The sequence below is a fragment of the Bos taurus genome, chromosome 2 (assembly GCF_002263795.3).
Source record: "Bos taurus isolate L1 Dominette 01449 registration number 42190680 breed Hereford chromosome 2, ARS-UCD2.0, whole genome shotgun sequence".
Classification (NCBI taxonomy): Eukaryota; Metazoa; Chordata; class Mammalia; order Artiodactyla; family Bovidae; genus Bos; species Bos taurus.
The window spans coordinates 73,097,014-73,117,877 of record NC_037329.1 but is presented as its reverse complement, the minus strand read 5'-3'; the positions used below and the strand labels follow the sequence as shown (position 1 = coordinate 73,117,877).

General features: G+C 43.9%; 1 protein-coding gene across 19 annotated transcripts in view; it reads left to right on the top strand.

Annotated features, from left to right (window-relative positions):
* CLASP1 (cytoplasmic linker associated protein 1) overlaps positions 1-20,864 on the top strand; it is a 272,989-nt gene that overhangs the window by 227,119 nt on the left and 25,006 nt on the right. For all 19 annotated transcript variants that reach the window (NM_001191492.1, XM_059874741.1, XM_059874722.1 and 16 more), the window contains 5 exon segments: positions 3,399-3,542; positions 4,054-4,160; positions 12,733-12,883; positions 17,082-17,328; positions 19,380-19,570. In NM_001191492.1, coding sequence (NP_001178421.1) covers positions 3,399-3,542; positions 4,054-4,160; positions 12,733-12,883; positions 17,082-17,328; positions 19,380-19,570 — 840 coding nt within the window.

The window sequence follows — 20,864 nt, the reverse complement described above, 5'->3', positions numbered from 1 at the left end:
TTTGGGAAAAACCTAAAGTTAACATAATAATATGTAAGAAAGAATGTGTGTGTGTGCGTGCATGTGTGCATGTGCCTGTATAAAAGTATTGTGTTTTGGTGTGTTTTATAATTAATTGCCTTCCCAAAGAAATAGCCATATTGCAGACAGACTTCTACCATAGTTTAACACAATAGCAAAGGAGAGATGCTGAATTTAAAATGTTGGAAGGTTTTGAAATACCTTCTCTTTGGTGATTTTTCTAAAGCAGTTTTAATCACACTCTGAAGGGAGCAGTAATAGATGTTTACTTAATTAGAAAACTCCCTTTCCTCTCAAATTTTAAATTTCCCTAGTTAATGCCAACACTGAAGCATTTGTCAAAGTTTTATTGATCTCTTCTCTGGAAGAATCCTTTTCTGCTGTGCGGTACAGGCCGTTGATAACCCTGCAGGTTCTTTTCAGACAACTAGCAGGATTTGGAGACCCTTTTACCTTCACCGTCTTAAGTTCTCCTGTGGGGGCCATTTCCTGTTAGGTCACCATGTAATCTTTAAGACACGTGGCCCCAAGAGTTAGTTACGTGTTAGAAAGCATCAGCAGCAGAGTTTCTGGTCTGGCTTTTTAATGGCCCTTCCTCTCATGGGGCAAGGGCTCAAAGATGGAACAGGCACAGCAATGACACCCTCTGGCTTTTGACTCATCATTGATCATGAGGTCTGGCCCAGGCTGTTTAAAATGAATTTCTCCATGAAATTCTCCAGGCCAGAATACTGGAGTGGGTACCCTTTCCCTTCTCCAGGGGATCTTCCTAACCCAGGGATCGAACCCAGGTCTCCTGCATTGCAGGCGGATTCTTTTCCAACTAAGCTATCAGGGAAGCTCCAAATTTCTCCAACCCATCCCCATGTTTGGAATTATTCCTGCAGGGAGGAGCATATTGATGATGATGACAAATATAACCCAGTTTTTATCCTTGCCTGAGTGTTCTGGTATTGACTCCTCACTGATACAGAGTTGTAGGTAAAATATTTTAGGGTCGTAACAGTCTCATTTCTTTTAGAACTTTGATGTGAAATCTTTTAAAAATAACATTTAAATGATACTTTCTATCCATTTCTGGAGCATGGATCTCAGAAAAAAGATTTTACTTTGAAAACAGCTTTAAAGCTGTATGAAATCATTTATAATTTATATTTTGGAAAGTGCAAAAATAAATTATATTCATTTTATGTTTATAAAACCATATACCATCTGTCCACTGAATTATTTTCAGAATTCCTTGTCTTTCTATTTGATTTCTCATGGAAATTCACCTTCAGGTTATTGAGGGAAGGCTCTTCAGTGGGTAGAAGTTGAAGTCTGCTGCTCTTTGTTTTCCCATGTGACGGAAGGCACTAATGTCAAGTAGCCTGAATTAGCACAATTTCTAGGCCTGTCACCTTGCAGCTTTCTTTTTCCTAAAAGACTCCACCAGTTTCATAATTTGCTTTGTGAAAAACCCCAAGTAAGTTTTATCTTGTCATTCTGGGGAGAAATTAGGTCTAAAGACAGTGGCCCATTCCATGTAAAAACGTACTATTAAAAAATGTAATGATGCATTTTATAGTTTTCTAATGCCATTTGCAGTAAACAAAATAGAAGTGCCTAAACTGTCTTAATTTAATTGGTGATATTGATTTTTCCCTGCCAAAACTCAAGTCTGCTTCTTTGCTTCTCTTTGAAGTGCAGTGTTTTCTGTATGCATTTTTTTCCTAGCATCAGTAAGACTTTTTACTTGCATGTTTTTTTTACTTGTACTACTTTTTACTTTGCACAGTTACTACAGTCATGCACAGGTTACTTTGCATGATTTGGGTAATTTGCCTTTATACAAATCATACTAACAGTACATTAAGTTGATGGTGAAATGGAGTTCTTCAGATAATGGTTTCTTAAAACTGTTTTAATAATGCAGAAATGTTTATTTCAGTTCAATCAATAATAATATTTTTTGTCTGTGTCATAAAAGGACACTGGCCCTTCCAATTTAATTTTAATGGAAAGGATATAAAGGACCATGTTTAGAAGTCAAGAGAAAAAGTAAGATGCTTTTGCCCAATGTTGTGCTTAAAGACATTATAAAAGAAAATTTTCAATTGTGTAAAAAATGTTATTCTACTGATTTTTAATTTTTAATTTTGGTTAAATGCATATGGGTATTTGGATTTTTTTTTTCCTTCTCCAGGCACAAAATAGTAGTTTTGTCTTAACTGGACCTAAAATTAATTTTAACATTATAAAATCATTGAAATTTTTTTTGGAGTTTATTTGCAAAAAATCTCAGCAATCATGTTTTTATGTAATATTCTATATAGTGGAAAAATATTTAGAATAATTGCTTCAATCCTAAATATTACAATCTTTAGAAATATAAATTATTAAAAGATTTTCATATAGCATTTTCCTTTCTTTAGACTCTTAGAAAATTGTAAGAAACGCCAGTTAGTACTTCCTAAAGTTTTCTTTTGGCATAGTTTTTCCAAGTCAGAACACTTGTGACTGATTCCGCAGGCATTACGCTAATAGCAGACATGTAACCTACTAGGGAAGCCAGGGTTCCACTTGAGTGCTGTTGCTCTAGCCGCTTGCTCGTCCCCACATGGCTGCTAGCAACCTTGAGTCATCCTGCATGTGTTGTCTCTCTAGTCAAGAAAAGTAGAACAGTTTCCAAAAGGCAGAGGAGTAAATCTGGTTTGCTCTGCAAAGACTGTCTCTGTCCTCAATGCACAGATGTAAAAGTAGGAGTTTTTCAGATGTACCTGAACTCTCTTTTTTTCTAATTTTTCTTACTTACTGGGAAAAGTAGTTTTATAAGACAAAGCCGTGGAGGCTTGTTTAGAAACTTGTTCTTTGCAGGGTATACTGGGAGCCTCATCTGATTCTGACTTACTAGGGTGACCAGTCTTAAGCCTTTTCAGATTTTTTGATTGTTTGACCCTAGTCCTGGAAACAGAGAAGTTGCAGGAGTTTACTGTTAACATCCTGTGGGAAACTAAGGCCAGTGTGTTCAGCGAAACCAGGGCTTATTTTCCATATCAAAATTAGGCTATTTATAATTGATTACCATCAATTATAGTGTTTTCTCTAGGTGCTTTTTGCCTTTTTTTGTGTGTGTGTGTGGCACAAATGTTATTATTTACTCATACAAAGCAGTTTTCTTTTAAAAATAATTTTAGAACTTCCCTGGTGGTCCAGTGGTTAGGACTCAGAGCTTTCACTGCCAAGGACCTGGATTCAGTCCCTGGTTGGGGAACTATTATAAGATCCTGCAAGTCATGTGGCTTGGCCAAAATAAATAAATAAACAATTTTAATGAGCATTTTGACCAAGATAGGCAATTGCACGTAACACAAATTAATCGTTTCTTCTGTTTCTAGGCAGCACAAATTGTGCTCATCTCTCTGTTTGAATTGAACACTCCTGAATTTACCATGTTACTTGGTGCCTTGCCAAAAACATTCCAGGATGGTGCCACCAAACTCCTGCATAACCACCTCAAGAATTCCAGTAACACCAGTGTGGTGAGTGCTTTGGTCACAGTTGGTAACCACCACTTACTCCTCATCTAGAACCTGCTCTAATGGAATAGCCAGTTTTCCTGTTCTCTTGCAATAGATCATGGGCAGCCAGAGTGTGGGGGCCATGTCTGATCCTGCTGTATTCCCAGTGAATGAATCTGGTATTTAAACATGGCCTTTCTGTCAAGTCAGGTTGTTTAGTTAAACGTCTATGAAGTCATTCAGGCAGTTATTGAGGAACTTAGTTTTTTTCACTCTGTAAAGATGCAAATGCTGAATTGTGTCTGTTACTCTAGCACAGCTGACAGCAGTCACTCAGCTTCGGGATTGCCTATAGGACAGTTACCGATTTTCGGTTCATATGCACTTAAAAAATGAACTTTTCTGCAAAAAAATCACCTTGATTATGCAAAATATGTCCATTTATTTACATGTGGGTTCCAAGGCCAGGGGCAAGTGGAACTGTGTTCTATATTTATCTCTTGAGTGATGGAGCTCTTCTGCCTTCACTCAGGGCTCTCCAAGCAACACCATTGGCCGGACTCCCTCCAGACACCCCAGCAGCCGGACCAGCCCCCTGACCTCACCCACCAACTGCTCCCATGGTGGCCTATCTCCAAGGTAAAGCAGTTTCAACAGTGAAGACACTAAAGCACCCCCATGTCTCTTCTAGCTAATTTTCAGATTATAGACTGAGCTTAATACCAAAAAGTGTATGGGTACCAGGAGCCCACAGGTCCTAGTCTTCACCCATATCTTAACTGTGTAATTGATTTTGGGCAAAGCAGTTAACTTCTGTGGCAAAATGAGCAGTTTCTGCTGAATGGTCTCTGAGAGTTCTTCTAGCTCTAAACACTTTCTAGTACCTTAAAAATTTTTAAACCAAAAGTTATATTTAGTCCTGTTTAACATAGAAGCTCTTTAGCTGTTGTGTGAGCAATAGCAGCACCTTAAGGTATTTGACCATCTAAGTAAAATCCTTTATAATTGTCCAGAGTCTGGGGTAGTTTCCAGCCAAGTGGCCGTTCCAAGCATGGTTGCTTTCATCCTAGGCTCATGGTTGAAGTAGAATGCTGCTCTGAGGAGGGATTAAGAGCCTGGGAACTAAAAATGGATCAACATTTTCAGACTCCTGTTGGGGCCATGTGAACATCGGCCTTACAGAGTCTGAGGCAGTGACTTGAGAAGATACTTTGCCTCAAGTTCTTTAGATAACATTTGCATCTGACCAGAGCCTTTAGAAGTCTCTGTGTGATGGTTTTCGTGACCGCCTGGACTGTGTTGAAGTTTCTCATGGTCTCATTCATGGTGGCCCTGTAGGCTGCAGTTTTTAGGAAAGAGCCAGTACCTGGTCGTGGAAGGGTCACACATGTGTGTTTGTTTCATGACATTAGGACTTTGGGTTGCTGATGCCAGGATCTTAAAATTAGAGGAAAATCTTACAAGTATACCATCCCCCTTTAAGAGTTACCTCTTTAGTTGGAAGATAACAATATGGAAGTACCTTTAAGTTTAGATTTTTTTGATGCTCGAGAGTCTTCCAAACTCTGCTGTCCTTACTGCTGAAGTTCTGTTCAGTTTCTCAAGTTATCATATAAATATTTTAGAAAATGTCAGATTTGTATTTTTCTCTTAGAGAAGCGAAATATTTTGTATACTTATAGTATCTCAGTGTTTATATTGCCTGAGGTCCCCCTGGCACTGTATTTAGGTAGACCGAAGTAACATTGTGTTTCCAAATTTGGTCTGTGTGGTCATGATTTCAGCAGGCTAATCTAATTAAACAGTTGGGACCAGAAAGTAATGAAAACATGTCTTACTTTTCCCAAGTATGACTGAGACTCAGCCAACTTTTTATCTGTATCTAAATAAATGGTTTGTCTTAAATAACCCCAGAGTTGGCAGTAAAATCATAGAATTCTCTTCCTTCGTAGGAGAAAATTTGTGGAAAACTTGTATTCTCTATAAATTGTTGCTTTTGTTTAGAAGTGATACTTCTGAAACATTGACAAATCTGTTCTTCCATAATACTCAGTTCATACTTACTTTTTAGTTATTTCACTAATAAGGTTGCACATTCTTTATGTAATAAAGGATAAATTTCAGATTAAATATTTTGTTATTATATGTGCTGATAGTTTAAGTGAAAGATTGGGGGTGGGGGAGCTGCTAGTATAAGCCATGAGAGCTAAGAATTGGCTAGGTATTTTTAAATTTCATGGATCTCCAAATTATTTTAAAACTCTAATTTATTTTTCCAGGTCACCATTCATTCTTAACTAGCCTGATCTAAATTTTTACTGTTAGGGTTACCAGGTGAGTGTAAGAAATAAGAAGTTTTTTTTTTCAGTATTAAAAAGTCCAAGTGAGGCTGAAATATTTTCTTACCAACAAATTGTTCTGTAAGAAATTACTTAGTTATGTAGTTTCTGTCTTTCTTTTTAAACAGAATATGCCCCAGTCAGTGTGTAACTAGCCAGAATGACCTAAGCCAACTTGAACTCATTGGGAAAAATCATTTTTCTCACAGCTAAAACTGTCCAGAAGTAGAAAAAGCTGCCTCATGTCATCATATCATAGGAAATATTCAAATAGGATGCATACTTTCTACCAGGAAATTTATGAAAGAAATGAACTCTTGCACTAATTAGGACAATGTATTAGGTCACCACATTGTAAGTAGGCGATGGACAAATACCACCAGATATAAATCTGGTTATTTTTTTGAGTAGTGCTCTTGAAACATGTATTTTTCTATTCTGCTGTTCTTTTGAATTATCTTGACCATTTGATGTTAGTTTTTTGTTCTTAAACGGAAGAGTTCTTGCCAATTCTTCATTTTAAGTCAATTTCGAGTATCAAAATGAAGCTTTTTTAAGCCCCAAAGTTCTACCCTCAGATTATGATGCTAATAAGAAGATAGTCTAACATGATGACACGTTTGAGTTTTTTTTTTTTTTTTTTTTTTAATTGCTAGTGAGAAAGTCATTTTTATCAACCTGGTAGATAACATTAGAGAAGCCACAGCTAACAGGTCAACCTTCTGTGGAAATTCCATCCATCGGTTATCCTTTTCTGTGAGAAGGAAGAATTATTGTTTATTCCCATTGAGCAGACAGACACTGCTGGGTCTTTGGAGAGAAGACTTATGGTCTGAAGTGTTCCATAAATTAAATATATGTTTACATTTTAGCTCCATTTAGTGGGATTGATGTTAAATGAAAAAGAGTTGCTAGGGGCTTCAGCAATTACGTGAAGTCTGTTCCCTTTAAGATAGAAAAAGCGCGTGGCTGTCCTTATTTGAGTCTGCTGTGCGCTCTCAGTGAAAATGCCTTAAGATGCTAAGTAGGTAACATCTGGTAACCAGCAATAAGAGGTAGTTTCAGGCAGATTTTACACTCAGTCCATCAGATGATGAGGAGTGTGCACCGACTCAAAGTGGGGATCAGCCTGGAGACCCCCTCCCACGTTGAGGTGCTGGGGCATCTGCTTGATAAAACCCTATGGGCAGAACTCCAGCTTGAGGGGGTCGTCTATGTCCTCTTGTGTCCCTGACTCAGTGTGTGGCCTGGGGGATGCCTTTAGGGCCCTTCTGTGCTCCAGTGGCCGCTCCCTCCACACCTTGGTTTCCTTATGACGTGGGGCCACCACTGTCCTCAGCTGGAGACGAGCCTTGGACCACTGCTCCTGAACTGTGATAAGTGCCAGGGCGGGTGTGCTGCTCTGAAAATGCTGCCCTAGTCCTCTGGCCCCACCCCGTGGCCTCCTATCACACCTACAGGCAGTTCGGTTCACACCTTTCCCATCTTCCTGGGTCTACTGAATTGCAGCAGATGCTAGAACTCAGGCGGGGCCTCTGCATGCCCAGGTCACTTGCTGAGTGAGGAGTACCTGTGCTCAGATGCACTTTAAACGTCTTATCAGGTCACACGAGCAGGGGGCTTAGGTTTTCTGTCCCTCCTGCCTGAGCCAGCCAGTGGGTTGTGCTCCCCCGTTCTCTCGCGGTGCTGTTCTCTTAGGGGGAAGTTACTCGTGGCACCTCTGGACCCCATCTGAGGGTCCCAGTGGGGAAGCATGGTGTTCCCTGCCTGAGTGTTCTGGTGGGTGGTACAGTCTCTGAGACTCTGCTATGGTTCCCTTGGTCCTGTTTGATTCAGGCCCATAGTTCTTCTTTGGGTTTCGTCTAAAATAATTGATTGCATTATCTGAAAGTAAACATCTGTGGTTTTTTTGCATGTAAGCATTTATAAGTTCCTTTACACACACACACACACACTCCTATATACTTGGAATCTCATGTGATTTAAAAATGTAAATACAGAACTGAGTGAGGAAAGAATGAGAAGTCTTGATGGAGGACCAAATTGTAAAATAAAGTTGGTCCTTTTCTTCTGAATGGTGAAGTGTAAATTTGGGTAGAACCTTGTCCCAAAGGGATGAGACTGTAGGACATGTAGAGTATAGTGCCTCCCTGCCCCCTTTGCCTGTTCTGTGTCTCTTTCTGACTCTCCTCTTCTGATCACTGCAGTCGGTTATGGGGTTGCAATGCCGATGGGCTGTCGAGGCACCCACCTCCCTTTCCTCAGCCTAACTCCATCCCCACCGCTCCCTCCCACAAGACTCTCAGGCGCTCTTACTCTCCCAGGTAACAAGCCACCTGTCCCACTTGTCTGAGGTGTCACAATATTATTGCACTTCCAAGGTCGTCTCAGGTCTCTGGGGAAGCCTCTCCGCCGCCTCCGGCCGAGACCAGCAGGGTAGAGCCTTGGTGAGAAGTGTGAGCAGGTGCGTGACCTCGGTCAGACCTCATGAGGATGGCTTCTACTTTGCCCCTAGGGCAAGGAACTGTTGCATCACCTGACCACATTCATCAGCATCTTCACTTGCAAGCCCTCAGCCCAGGGCAGTGCTCAGCCTCCTAAAGGTGCCTGCACCACCCAGCGGTGCACTGTGTCCCCAGCCGGCTGCATGGGCCTGCTCCTTCCCACATTGCACTTGTGGCCTCGGTCCTGCTCTCAGTGGTGTGGGATGTCTTTCCTGCTGTCCTGCATGTGGTAATAGTCTGAAGACTGAGATCCAGAAAAGCAGCCCCAAGAAGTCGCTCCCTATTATAGCTCATTAAAGGGGCTGCTCCAAGCAGGAGAGCTGTGGGGTCCCCACAGGCTGCCAGTGGAATGCGACAGATCAGATGGGGAATCCATGGTATGAAGGGAGGGTCCATGTATTTCTGTAGTTACCTGTTTGAGGGTCTCTAGGTGCTTTTTGTAAAGGTCGAAAGATCAGAGAATCCCTTCCCTGTTGGCTCCTGATACATGAGCAGAGTACAGGGCAGCCTGTTCCCTCTGTGCTATGTGAGATGAGTCTTGCCTCTGTGACAGGACAGGGTTAAGACAAAACAGAAAAGAAATGTGTTATTTTCGAATGCCTTGGAGATTTCACAGAAGATTTACATTCTTACCTTTGTATGCTCAGCATAGTGAACAAGTAAACAAGTCAGCTAAATATTTTAACAGCATTTTCCTTTTGAAACTCTCGCAGCTCTGAAAGTAACCCCTCAAGTGTGCAGGTGCCCCTGTGATGACATACAGATGCACAGGGACGGGCAGGGGCATGTGGACAGTGAGGCAGCTGCCGTCCTCAGTGCAAATAAAGCACGTCACTGCCGTTTGTTAAAGGTTGGTCATGCCTCGAAGTGTAAGACCAGTTTATTGACTGTCTCCCAGTATACTGACCTGTGTGCCTTACTGGGCACCAAGCTTCACCCCCAGGCAATCAATCTTCCCATCTAGCCATGAAGACCGCCCTCCAGAGGACATCTGTTCCTGAATCACTTTTCACACTTGGGTACACAAACAAGTACCCAGTGCTTTAGCTAATGCTTCATAAATGGCTATAACTTCTGTTAATGTTGGAGGGAGAGAGAGTGGACCAGAGACACTGACACTTAGAAAACCTGTCTGTTACATCAAACTAAGAAAGAGGAAGTCTGTCTCTTTGCCAAAACCCTATTGATGTCATGAACAGAAACAGTTATCCTTATTCCATACCTGGTATCTCTTTCCTACACATGACAAAGAAGAACGTCTCAGAAGGCACACTTCTGTCCCAGCTTCTCTTTTCTTGGCGACCCAATTTCATGTGCCCCGCCCCCACCTACGCTCTGCATCCTTCTCAGCAGGGTGAGTCCAGAACTTTATTCTGCCTGGTATCTAGTGCCTTGGCCAGACCTCGGATCCGTGAATACTGACTGACTGAGCAACTTTTCCTAATCTAAAGAACCCTATGAAAATCTTTCTGGAGTCTAATCACAGTGTTTATAGATGACTAAGACCTGGCCTTTGACCTAAGGGATTATACCTCCAAGCTAAAACAAGACAGAATGTGGGGGCAGGTGACAGACTGGGGGTTACTGCCCCAGTGTTTTCTAAGTAAAGCTGCTGCATCCCTCTTGCTGTCCCCTTACATGTACTACTTGTTGGGGTCATACCACCTGTGATTCCCTGATGACAGCATCCACAGAGGGTTCCTTCTTCCCCACGCAGTAAGGGCTCGTGGGTATTGACTTGAAGAAACACAATTGCCAGGACGTGAAATGGCAAGGAAAGCAGCCTTATATGTTTCCCTTTAGAGGAAAATAATCCTGTCTCTCACCTGGAGCTCACAGTTTCCACTTCATACCAAGGAGATACTTCAAAACTCAAGCTAGTGAGTCTAAAAGAAGTGTCACCGCAGATTGTACTTGGCTGTGCACAGGTTCTCCAAAATTGGAAGTCCGAGTTGGTTTATTAATTGAAAGTAAGAATGAGGACCATTAACTGGCAGAATCCTTTATTTTCATATTTTAAAAAAAGAGGCTACTATCATGCTAAAGTTATATGACTCAAATGAATTATTTTTAAGGAAGTTCAGGTTAAAAATAATGGGGTGAACTACGTGAAAGCCAGCATCTTCTGAAGCGACATGGAGAATAATATTGTGACATCCCTTAAAAGCTGAACGTTCCCCAGACTTCCTCCTGTCCATCCCTGCATTCTTCCCATGTTTGTTCCTTTTGCATGGGCTGTGTTATTTTTTTTGATTGTTGTTGTTAAAAGTATTTTAAGGCATCTTTTGACATCTTATATACATATTTTTTTGTTTAAGTCATATTCAGTCTTTATTTATAAAACATAGTGTACTGGCCAGATGTATAAATGCCTTTGCTCACACATAAGCTAGTGTTGTGGTGTTTTAGAAGGAGGGGTGGATGGTGTCAGGGAGCCCCTGTGCTCTACAGTCGTACTCCCTTCACATTAAAGCAATATTGCCTTAGATAACCTTATGAACTTAGAAGGGGTTGAAATCTTGAATTCTGTTCAAGTTTTTGATTCCACCTCCTGTCAATGTGTACATGGAGTCTTAACTATAAATGTGTTGAAGTTCACGTTTCTTTTTGTTTGATGCCAGAGCCAGTCTTTGAGTTGGCATGTGTTTTTGTGAACTCTCCAAGTACAGTTAGGGTGTTTTCTTTCATTCATCAGAAAAGAAGGATGCCTGCTGCCTGGGCCAGAAGGTTGCAAAGACAGTAAATTCATCTCAGAGAGTGAATTCAGATCTTGTGCTCTCGCAGGACCCATCCAGTCTTAGAAACCACTCAGGTCATTACAACTTCCAGCCAGTAGAGGTCTGGCTAATTCAAGTGAGAACTGTTCAAGTATTGTTCATCTGCCCAAACCTTAGACAACAGCAACAACAAAAAAGTGTGTGTATTGAGGGGAAGGTTGGTAAACATGGTTTGTGTTTAAGTTACAGGAAACTTTCTTCCTAACAGAATGTACAAGTCTGGGTGTATTGCTCTTGGGGGAGGAGTGGTTCCCACCAGTGGATGACTGGTTTCAGTTATTTCTCTTCTGAAGAACAGAGAGATTGCTGTTCTTTAGTCCTTAATAATGAATGCCATTGAATGTTTATTTATATACAGCCAAGGATTCTCTTTGGACTTCCCTTGTGGCTCAGCTGGTAAAGAATCCACCTGCAATGCGGGAGACCTGGGTTCAATCCCTGGGTTGGGAAGGATCCCCTGGAGAAGGGAAAGACTACCCACTCCATTATTTTGGCCTGGAGAATTCCATGGACACAATCCATGGGGTCGCAAAGAGTCGGACATGACTGAGTGACTTTCACTTTCAAGGATTCTTTTAATGTCCCTGGCAATTCTCAGTTGTAACTCAAGACTTTCTTCAAATTTAGACCAACTTATCTGATCTTTTCTTGAATACTTTCTTGGGACAAGTGATGTTTAAGTAACAGTTTTTCGGCCTGGCTCCCTTGAATTATTTGCAGGGAGGGAAGGTGATGGTTTTGTTCTTAGGCTCTTCCGTCTCTCTCAGTGTACTTTGCAAACATCTAAAGGGCACTCTATTGTACACTGCATTATCCCAGGAGGATTTTTGCCTTATTCTGTGTTTTGCTGTGCTAGATGTCTCCATGGACAAGAGCTGATGTCATTTTTCTGTAAGGGACAGATATTTCTTACTTTCTGAAGTGCTTTTAGGTGTTCATCTGGAAGTGTGACTCATCTTTATAAGATCTGCTTTTGTTGTAAAACTCCCAGAGTCTGCATCTAGAAGAGTTTGGTTGTGCAAGCAAATTCCTGGGTTAGATGGAAGGGTGTCAGGAGTGCATTGGTGGATCTGACTTTGAGTCATTCTCTGCTCTGGGGTTTCATTTTTACAGGTTTCAGATACTGGTAAGCAAAATCCAGCCTTGTACAGTCGTGTGCTTCGCTCCTTTAAAATTTGTCTGTAACACTAGCTTTCTTTTCATTTATTTGTACATTTGAGACCAGTAACAACCAAACTACTTTTTTCCATCTTCAAGGTATGAAAGTTATTTTTCCACGTCCATTACCTCATGCATCATCACTGGTTGTCACTCTTTGAGTTCTTGCATTCTCGTGGTTGCTGTTTTCCCACTGCACTGGCTCTTATTGAGTGCTGATGTCGTGTGTTTGGGGCCAGATCTGACGAGGAAGATGTGTAATTAAGTTGTCCGGTGGTGGTGCTCTAACAAAAGATGTCTCCTTATTATTCCAAATCACCTAAAGAAACTATAATTATATCTTATTCTGTAAATTATTAGAAGTAATTTTTACCCATACCCCAATTTTATGTGTGTGCCTCAATTTAAGGAATAAAATATTTTTGATCTATAGCATGCTGGACTATGATACTGAAAACCTGAACTCTGAAGAAATCTATAGTTCTTTGCGTGGAGTGACAGAAGCCATTGAAAAGTTTAGTTTTCGAAGCCAAGAGGATCTGAATGAGCCCATTAAAAGAGATGGCAGAAAGGACTGCGATATTGTGAGTATCCACAGGCTGACAGAGGGAGGGCTGTGTATAGTCACCACCTGGAGCGGTAGGGACCTCTGTGTCCATCCAGGGATAATCCTGAACACTGAGCACTGGGATTACTGAACCCCAACGTTATTTTTATCTCATAGTTAGAATAGTATGATTTTAAGAGGCCCAGGGCAGCTTTGTGAAATTGCAGTGTAGCCCGCAGCTATCTTGTGAAGAATGTTAAATGCCCTTTTTCTCAGTTGGCTTCCATTATCCTGGACATGTTTATGTTCCTCTGATGTGATAAAAACAGTGCGCCTGCACCCGACGCCAGTGTGGTGCTCCAGGAGCTGCAGTCTCCTGTAGAGGCAGGCAGGGTGGCAGCAAACTGTCCTGGGGGAGGAGCGATCAGGGCCAGTCTGGGTGCTCCGGATGAATCTGCAGAGGAGATGATGTCACCTTCTGAGCATGAAGACTGTGAGGTGCTTGTCGTAGTCCTAGAGAAGTCTGTGAGGAGGCAGGAGGATGGGGGTGGACACAGGAGGATGTCCCCTGGGGGGTGGCGGCAGTGAACATGGCGGGCGTGCCCTGGATGGGGGAGAAGGAGCTGCACAGGCTTCTCTGGAGTTGACTGAAGAATCTCTGAAGGATTTTTAACCAGGGAAGTGGCATGGTCACACATACATTTTAGAAGGATTGCTGAGACCCTAAGATGGAACATGACTCCAGAGGAAGTTGAGTTGGGTAGCTCATGAGCAGAAATAGAAGAGCCAGAGTCTCTGGCAAGGACTGTTGAGGACATGCTGCTGCAATTCAGTGAGATAATATGGGGGGTGGGAACATGATGAAACGTTGACGCAAACAGCCATTAGGCTTTCAGACATACCAGTCTGGCGTTGAGGCTGGTGATTTGGGCTGGTGGTGGAGGTTTGAGAGACATTGACTAGTTGCCTGCTGGTAACTAAAGAAAAGCAAGTGAAGTCAGCCAAGTGGAAGGAAGGACAAAATCCTAAGGAGCATCAACACTAAGGGAAAGACAGAAGAAAAGGAGTCAAGAAGGACCAAAGATTAGCGGAGGGGAGTGTGGCATCATGGAATATGAGGGGAACTTTCAGGAAGGACATCCAGCCAAAAGGGTATCAAATTGATATAATGTCCCAAGTTAAGAAAGTTAGATTTTGTTCTTAAACGTGATTAGTGTTAGGAGTTTTTCACTTTCTTTTTTTATTGTCTGAAGTTTTTAAAACCCTTTTATAAATAATTTTTTCATTATATTAATAATGTATGTTTTACTTTTGAGAGTTACAAAGAGACAAAAATTATCTGGGACTTCTCTGGTGGAACAGTGGCTAACACTCTGTGCTGCCAGTGCAGGGGGCCTGGGTTCAATCCCTGGTCAGGGAATGAGACCCCGCATGCCACAACTAAGACCTGGCACAGCTAAAATAAAATAATTTTTAAAAAAAATTATCTATGAAACATCTTATACCACGAGAAAACTCCTGTTCAGTCTTCTATGCATATATTTATAAATTCTTTTTTATCTTAATTATGTTAGGACAAGATCTTTTGGGCAGGGTGTGTAAGAACCAGTGCATCCTAGCATTGGTTCTACCAGGTGTATATCTAAAGGAATTGAAAGCAAAAACATGAACAGACATTTGTGCACCAGTATTCAGAATGATGTTAGTCATAGTAGCACAAAGGTGGAAGCAATCCAAGTATCCATCAACAAATAAATGGATAAACAAAATGCAATATGTACTGCAGTATTGTTCAGCCATAAAAAGGAACATAATACTATGTATGTGTTAGAACATGAATGGACCTTGAAAACGTCTTGCTAAGTGAAATAAGCCAGGTAGAGAAAGACAAATACCGTGTGATTCCACTTACATGAGGTCCCTAGAGTAGTCAAATTCATAAAGACAGACAGTAGAACAGAGACTACAGGGCTGGAAGGGCCAGGGAGTTATTAATGGTAACAGAGTTTTGGTTGGGTAAGATGAAAAAAGTTTTGCCTAAAATATGACACAGTGGTAATGCTTACACACCATTGTGAATGTATTTAATGTTACTAAGTTAGACACTTAATGAATTAACTAATTTAAATGATTTGACATATATGTCATATATACATACACACACAGTTTTTGTGTGGTTTTTTTTACTACAATTAAAAAAAAATCCACAAATGCATAGGCATAAAATGAGAGAGATGTATCTTACCGACAAGCACAAATAAAAATTTTGCCATAGGAATCACCAGTGGGGTGTGGCTGCCTGGAAATGTTTCCTCCACTGTTCTGTAGTCACACATCTGACTTGAGGAAAGTGACCATTTTGCTCTTTCCACTGCAGTCAGCCACACTTTCTCTGCTAACCTGTAAAGGGTGCCGGATAGGCCAGCGTACTCAGAAGAAGGGACCCCCTGAGAATGGAGCCGGTCAGAAACATGACACAAGGGCCAGGGGACCAGAGCTTTAATTAGTTTTACACAAAACTCAGAAATATATTAGGAAAACATTTTCAGAAAATATTAAAGAACTGTTCTTTGACCAGCATAAAGACCAGCTCTGAGAGTCAGAAACACCTGAGGGAAGAGCTATCTGCCTGGGGGATGCTGAGTTCTCTGTAGGTAGAGATCTCATCACTGTAGGGAATATATCAGGGGACTCGCGGGTGGTGGCACTCTAATAACAGTGGGGTCGTGCACAGCCCCTAGCCCATGGCCGTTTGCTATGCCCTGCTACCTGTACCCCGTTACCAGGCAGCACTTACTGCGAGGCCGCTAATGGTTGCTGAGCCATTGGTCAGTGCTACAGTAGGCCCCTCCCCCAAGCAAGGAACTGTCAATGAGTGACCTTCAGTGGCCCATTCAGCCAGTGGTCAGCGGAATGGTAATGGGCAGGTGGAGAGTGGATTCCGGCCTTCCCCGTCCAGGGCTGTCCAGCTCACCTGGCCGTGAGGTGAGCTAGAGAGTGGGGGCACCCAGGGGACATGCTGGGGACTGTGTCCTGCAGGGCTCCAGAGCCCTCACCAAGGCCACCCACTGGCTTGAGGCAGCCATGAACCTCTCCCCATCCCCGCCTCTGTGACCTGATGCCAGTGGACATCTGTATAGGACGCAGTCTGTAGGACCTGGGCCCCAGCATCTGGGCGACCTGAGGGGCTTCAGGGCCAGTTGGGTCCTCGGCACCTGGCTCCCTCAGTGATGACAGCTGGACAGAGTCTGAGGACCTCAGCCTGAGGGAGCCGTCAGCTGAGTTCTGTCTCTTAGCAGGATCTGGACCTCAGAGGATGAAAGTTGTCCCTTGGGACCTCACCCTTTTTTGTCAGAACAGAGAATAAGGAACTAAGGGAACTAAGCTAGGGAACTAAGGGAACAGGGAACTAAGAGTTAGAATGTTTGAACTAAAGATGCTGCATGCCACAACTAGGACCCGATGTGGCCAAATAAATAAATATTAAATTAAAAAACAAAAAACCAATAACATTCACTTGGTGGAGATTTACAGGAACATCATTACATGACCTGATCTCAAGAAAAAGGATTTAACCCCAACAAGTTTGCAATAACTAACCACGCCCCTCCCTCATCTTCCCTAGAAAAGAGATTTGCTGAAAGCTTTGGGAAGTCTCAGGGGTTTTTAAGGCAGGAGCCACCCATCTCCTTGCTTGGCCCTGCGGTAAACCTTTCTCTGCTCCAGACCCTAACATTTTGGTGGTGTTTGGCCTCACTGTACATCAGGTACACAGACCTGCATTTTGGTAATAGTCTCCAGAGGGTCATCAGGGGAGCATCCATCCATGGTGGTATGTCAGGGTGTCAGTGAGAGAAAACTCTTCCTGGTGGTGGTAAAAGTATTCCACTGGGGTGTTGGCCTCTGAGGTTCCTTGAGAACTGGGGGTTTCAGGTATACAGCTTGCCTTCTCCAGGGGCTCCTCAGAAGTTCGTGGCGCTAATCTCAAAAATATTTGTCGAATTAGTCATCCAGTACCAAGGAAAACAGACATTCTGTGTGAACTAAGGAATGGTTAAGATGAAAACATAAGTATGTTCTGTCCCTTTGGAGGTCACTTAGGAGTTAGATATTTACAAATTGAAACACTAACAACTGTACTTGTATCAGCAGCCAGATTTCAAGTGAGAAATTTCTGGCTCTGCTAATACTTGTGAAGATTTAGACAAAGGAACTGAGAGTGTGCTGTGCCCCAGGTATCCCGTGACGGTGGCATCGCCTCCCCTGCCACCGAGGGCCGGGGCGGCAGCGAGGTGGTGGAAGGAGGCCGGACGGCTCTGGACAACAAGACCTCCCTCCTCAACACCCAGCCCCCTCGCGCCTTCCCAGGGCCACGGGCGCGTGACTACAGCCCCTACCCCTACTCGGACACCATCAGCGCCTATGACAAGACAGCCCTGAAGGAGGCCGTGTTCGACGACGACATGGAGCAACTACGAGATGGTGAGTCTCTCCCAGCTTGATGCCCCTGGCAGGATAGCTCTGGGCACACACAGCATGTGGGATGGAGCAGAGAGGCCTGCCTTGCTCTGCTCGTCTGAGGTCCTGTCGTGTGCCCAGGAGCAGGGGGCACGTGGAGGGCCTATGGGGAAGGCTTTGTGAAGAATCAGGCCTCAAGCTGGTGGTGATGAGCACGGGCATAGGCAATGGGGACACTGACCGTTTGGCTTCTGGTGGGCATGTCCCCATCCTGGGCTGTGGCCAGACGTCCCAGAGCCCTGCAAGGAGACTGCCTGCTGGTCTCTCGCGTTACTGGACCTGCGGTTGGGGAAGGGATCTAATGTGCCCTGGGGCCCTGCTGGCTATGTGCTGGCTGCTGAGATAGAGGGATCCTTCCCATTGTTCCAAGTAGGAAACTGAGGTTCAGAAAGGGAGAGTTACTTGCCCCAAGTAGAACATACTTGATACAGAACAGAACTGCTCTGGGTATTTTTCTGACTCTTGTGTTAAGACCATTATTGAGTAACAAGTGAGTGAGTATGTGTTGATAGGATAGTCATTTTACTTAGAACCTAACTTTTCCTTTTTTCACCTCACTGTCATGTTCATATGTTTTAGTTAATTTTAATTAGTTTTTTAAAGTTTTATATATGTATACTTTGTTTCCAAGCCTGTTATTTTATGTTGTTTTTCAATTTTGAATGAAGACTTCAGTTAGAACCTTAAATCAGAATTCTAAGCAGTTAGCATTCAGCGAAGGCCTACTGTGTGTCAAGAAGGGTGTGGCTTGCCAAAGACACAGAAATGAGACACAGCCCCTGGCCCCAGAGCTGAATGCCTTTCCCCTTTCCTTTAAGGGGAAACCGACCCATTGTGGTGGCAGACATAGAGGAGAGGGCTGTGTTACCAGTGGATGCTGAATTGGAGGGGAGGGGAGCAGGAAAGGAAGAAAACGGTGCTGTCCGTGTGCCAAGCAGTGATGGGAAAACTGTCTGAAAGCACAGGTAGCTTCAGGGACGTGAGAGTGTGGCCCCTTGGCCTGTGGATTGCTACTCACTGGTGGGGAGCAGCTCAGTCTACCCAGCTGTCTGCTGGGCAGGAGGCTAGCAGTGGAGGGCTTATTTGGATTTGTACTTTCTGGGAGCCGTGGACCTTTTCCCCTCATTACTCATAGGATTGATACAGTGTTTAACTTACCCAGTTGTCAGTCTTATTTAAGACAGACGAGACGAGGATGTCGGCTATAGTTATCCACCAACTGTACACTTAAAGGCTTAAAGGAAAAGGTGGGATAGCAGGGGAGAGACGAGAGGGTTCTTTAAGACATCAACTTCCTTGGTGTTTGTTCTTCAGTCTTAGAAGGTTAGAAGCTTAAGAAGAGTACAAGTTTAGGTTTCTAATGGTTTGTCTTTGTGTTTCATCCATTCTATTTAAAGTGAGTATTTAAGTGTATTGAGGTCTCTTAAAAAAAACATGTAAAGAGAAAGGATATGTTCCTCTGCTGTACAGACCGTGGTCAAGTCCCGACAGGCGTTACACTGCATGATGTCGGCAGACTTTGCGGTCTGTGAATAGCTAGTCTGTGGGTTGCCTGGACGCTGTGATCCATGTGTGTTTACGCTCTGGACACTGAAGCAGGGAATGAATATTGACGAATCAGATGTGGTGGTGGAGGGCCTTGAGGAAACTGTGCTAAGGGGCTCTGAGGGTAGTGAGGGTGTCCCTGCTGGAGCCTGGCTGAGGCCAGGTGCAGGGAGTAGAGCTGGGAAGAAGACAGTCCAGGAGGGGTTTTGGGGGGTTTTTCCTGTTTGTCTGAAATAGGAGGGTAAAAAAGTCAGGCCGAGTAGAGAGAGGCACTGCCTGTTGGTCCCTGCGTCCTAGATGCCTCTTTTCACGTCTGTTTTCACCATTGAGCTGGTGAGGGTACCTGCTGAGGGTGTAGAGTGAGGCCAGTGCCACAGGGCGTGGTGTGGGCCAGTGGGGACCTCCCAGAGGCTGGAGAGCAGGGCGGGGTCCTGTTAACAGGGCTGAGCATCTGTCTTGTGTCCCCCAAGTGCCCATTGACCACTCGGACCTGGTGGCAGACCTCCTGAAGGAGCTGTCCAACCACAACGAGCGGGTGGAGGAGCGGAAGGGCGCATTGCTGGAGTTGCTCAAGATCACGCGTGAGGACAGCCTGGGCGTCTGGGAGGAGCACTTCAAGACCATCCTGCTGTTGCTGCTCGAGACACTCGGGGACAAGGATGTGAGCTGCCCGCCTTCCTGTCTGTCCTGGAGCCACGGCTCCCCTCCACTCTGTGCCACGCCTCCCGTCCCGGGGCCCCGGCTCCCCTCCACTCTGTGCCATGCCTTCCGTCCCGGGGCCCCGGCTCCCCTCCACTCTCTGTGCCACGCCTCTCATCCCAGGGCCCTGGCTCCTCTCCACTCTCTGTGCTATGCTTCCTGTTGACACCCAGACAGTTCTCAGGTTTTCTGAGCCTCGGTTAGTAAGGTGGTGTTCTTACTGGGGACAAGCCCTGTCCTGGCTTCAATGCGGGGTTTTCTGTAATAGGGTTTGTAGTCGTTGAGGGAAACTTGTTCCTGCTTCAGGTCACTTTCACAAAATGTCTTAAGACTTCGTTAATGTAGAATGTGAAGTTGTTTTTTTTTTTTAATAATGGGATTTTTTTCTTAGGGGTTTTCTTTATGGTTCTATGCAGTTGAGAAATGAGACGTTTGTTTTTGGAAGACCCACTAAATGCTGCCTTCCCTGGGGCTCCCTCTTGGTTCACCGTTGCATGTGTTAGTGGTTCCAGCAACAGATTCCAAAAGCAGAGATTATAACTATTTTCTGTTACCCTCCATTGTTATTTTTAAAATAGAAAGCCTTCTCCACACTGTGACATTTGAACATGACGAACTAGGTGTTTGCACCCGGCCTGGTTCGTCATCTGCATGTGGTACCTCTTAGATGACCCTTCCAGGGGTGAGCACCCTGATCAGAGGCCACCTCCCCTCCACCCACCCCGACCCAGTGTGGCTGCTCTCTTGTGTGGCAGCAGGAATGACTGTTGAGACTTCCCTGAATTAACCTCTAGAAGTAAGAATCGATCTCTGTGCTCTGGGCTTCGTGTAGGCCAGCAGAAACACAAGTGCAGTAAGTGTGGTGAGCAGCTCAGGGACAGGACCAGGCAGATTTTGAGGAAGTTGGCCATGGCCGAGGGTCGAGGTCATGCCAGGGTCACATTGATGGTGAGTTTAATGGAAGGCAGGTGAGCATAGGCTGGTGAATGTCATAATGACTCCACTGGCTCTCTGCTGCTTAGATTGAGTGGTTTGGCGTAGGGCGAATAAAGGTGGAAGGACGGTGATGAAAGATCTGTCTTCGTTTTTCTTAAAACAAAGTACGTATTGGCTCCTGGAGTCCTTGTACTGGTTGGGCTTTGTCGGGAGAGCGGCAATGTCAGGGAAAGGGCAGGGGATGGTGTGTGAGCGTGTGGCTTGTACAGGTGAGTGACAGGGAATCAGGATGTACCGTTTGGCTCTATTTGGTGTAAACT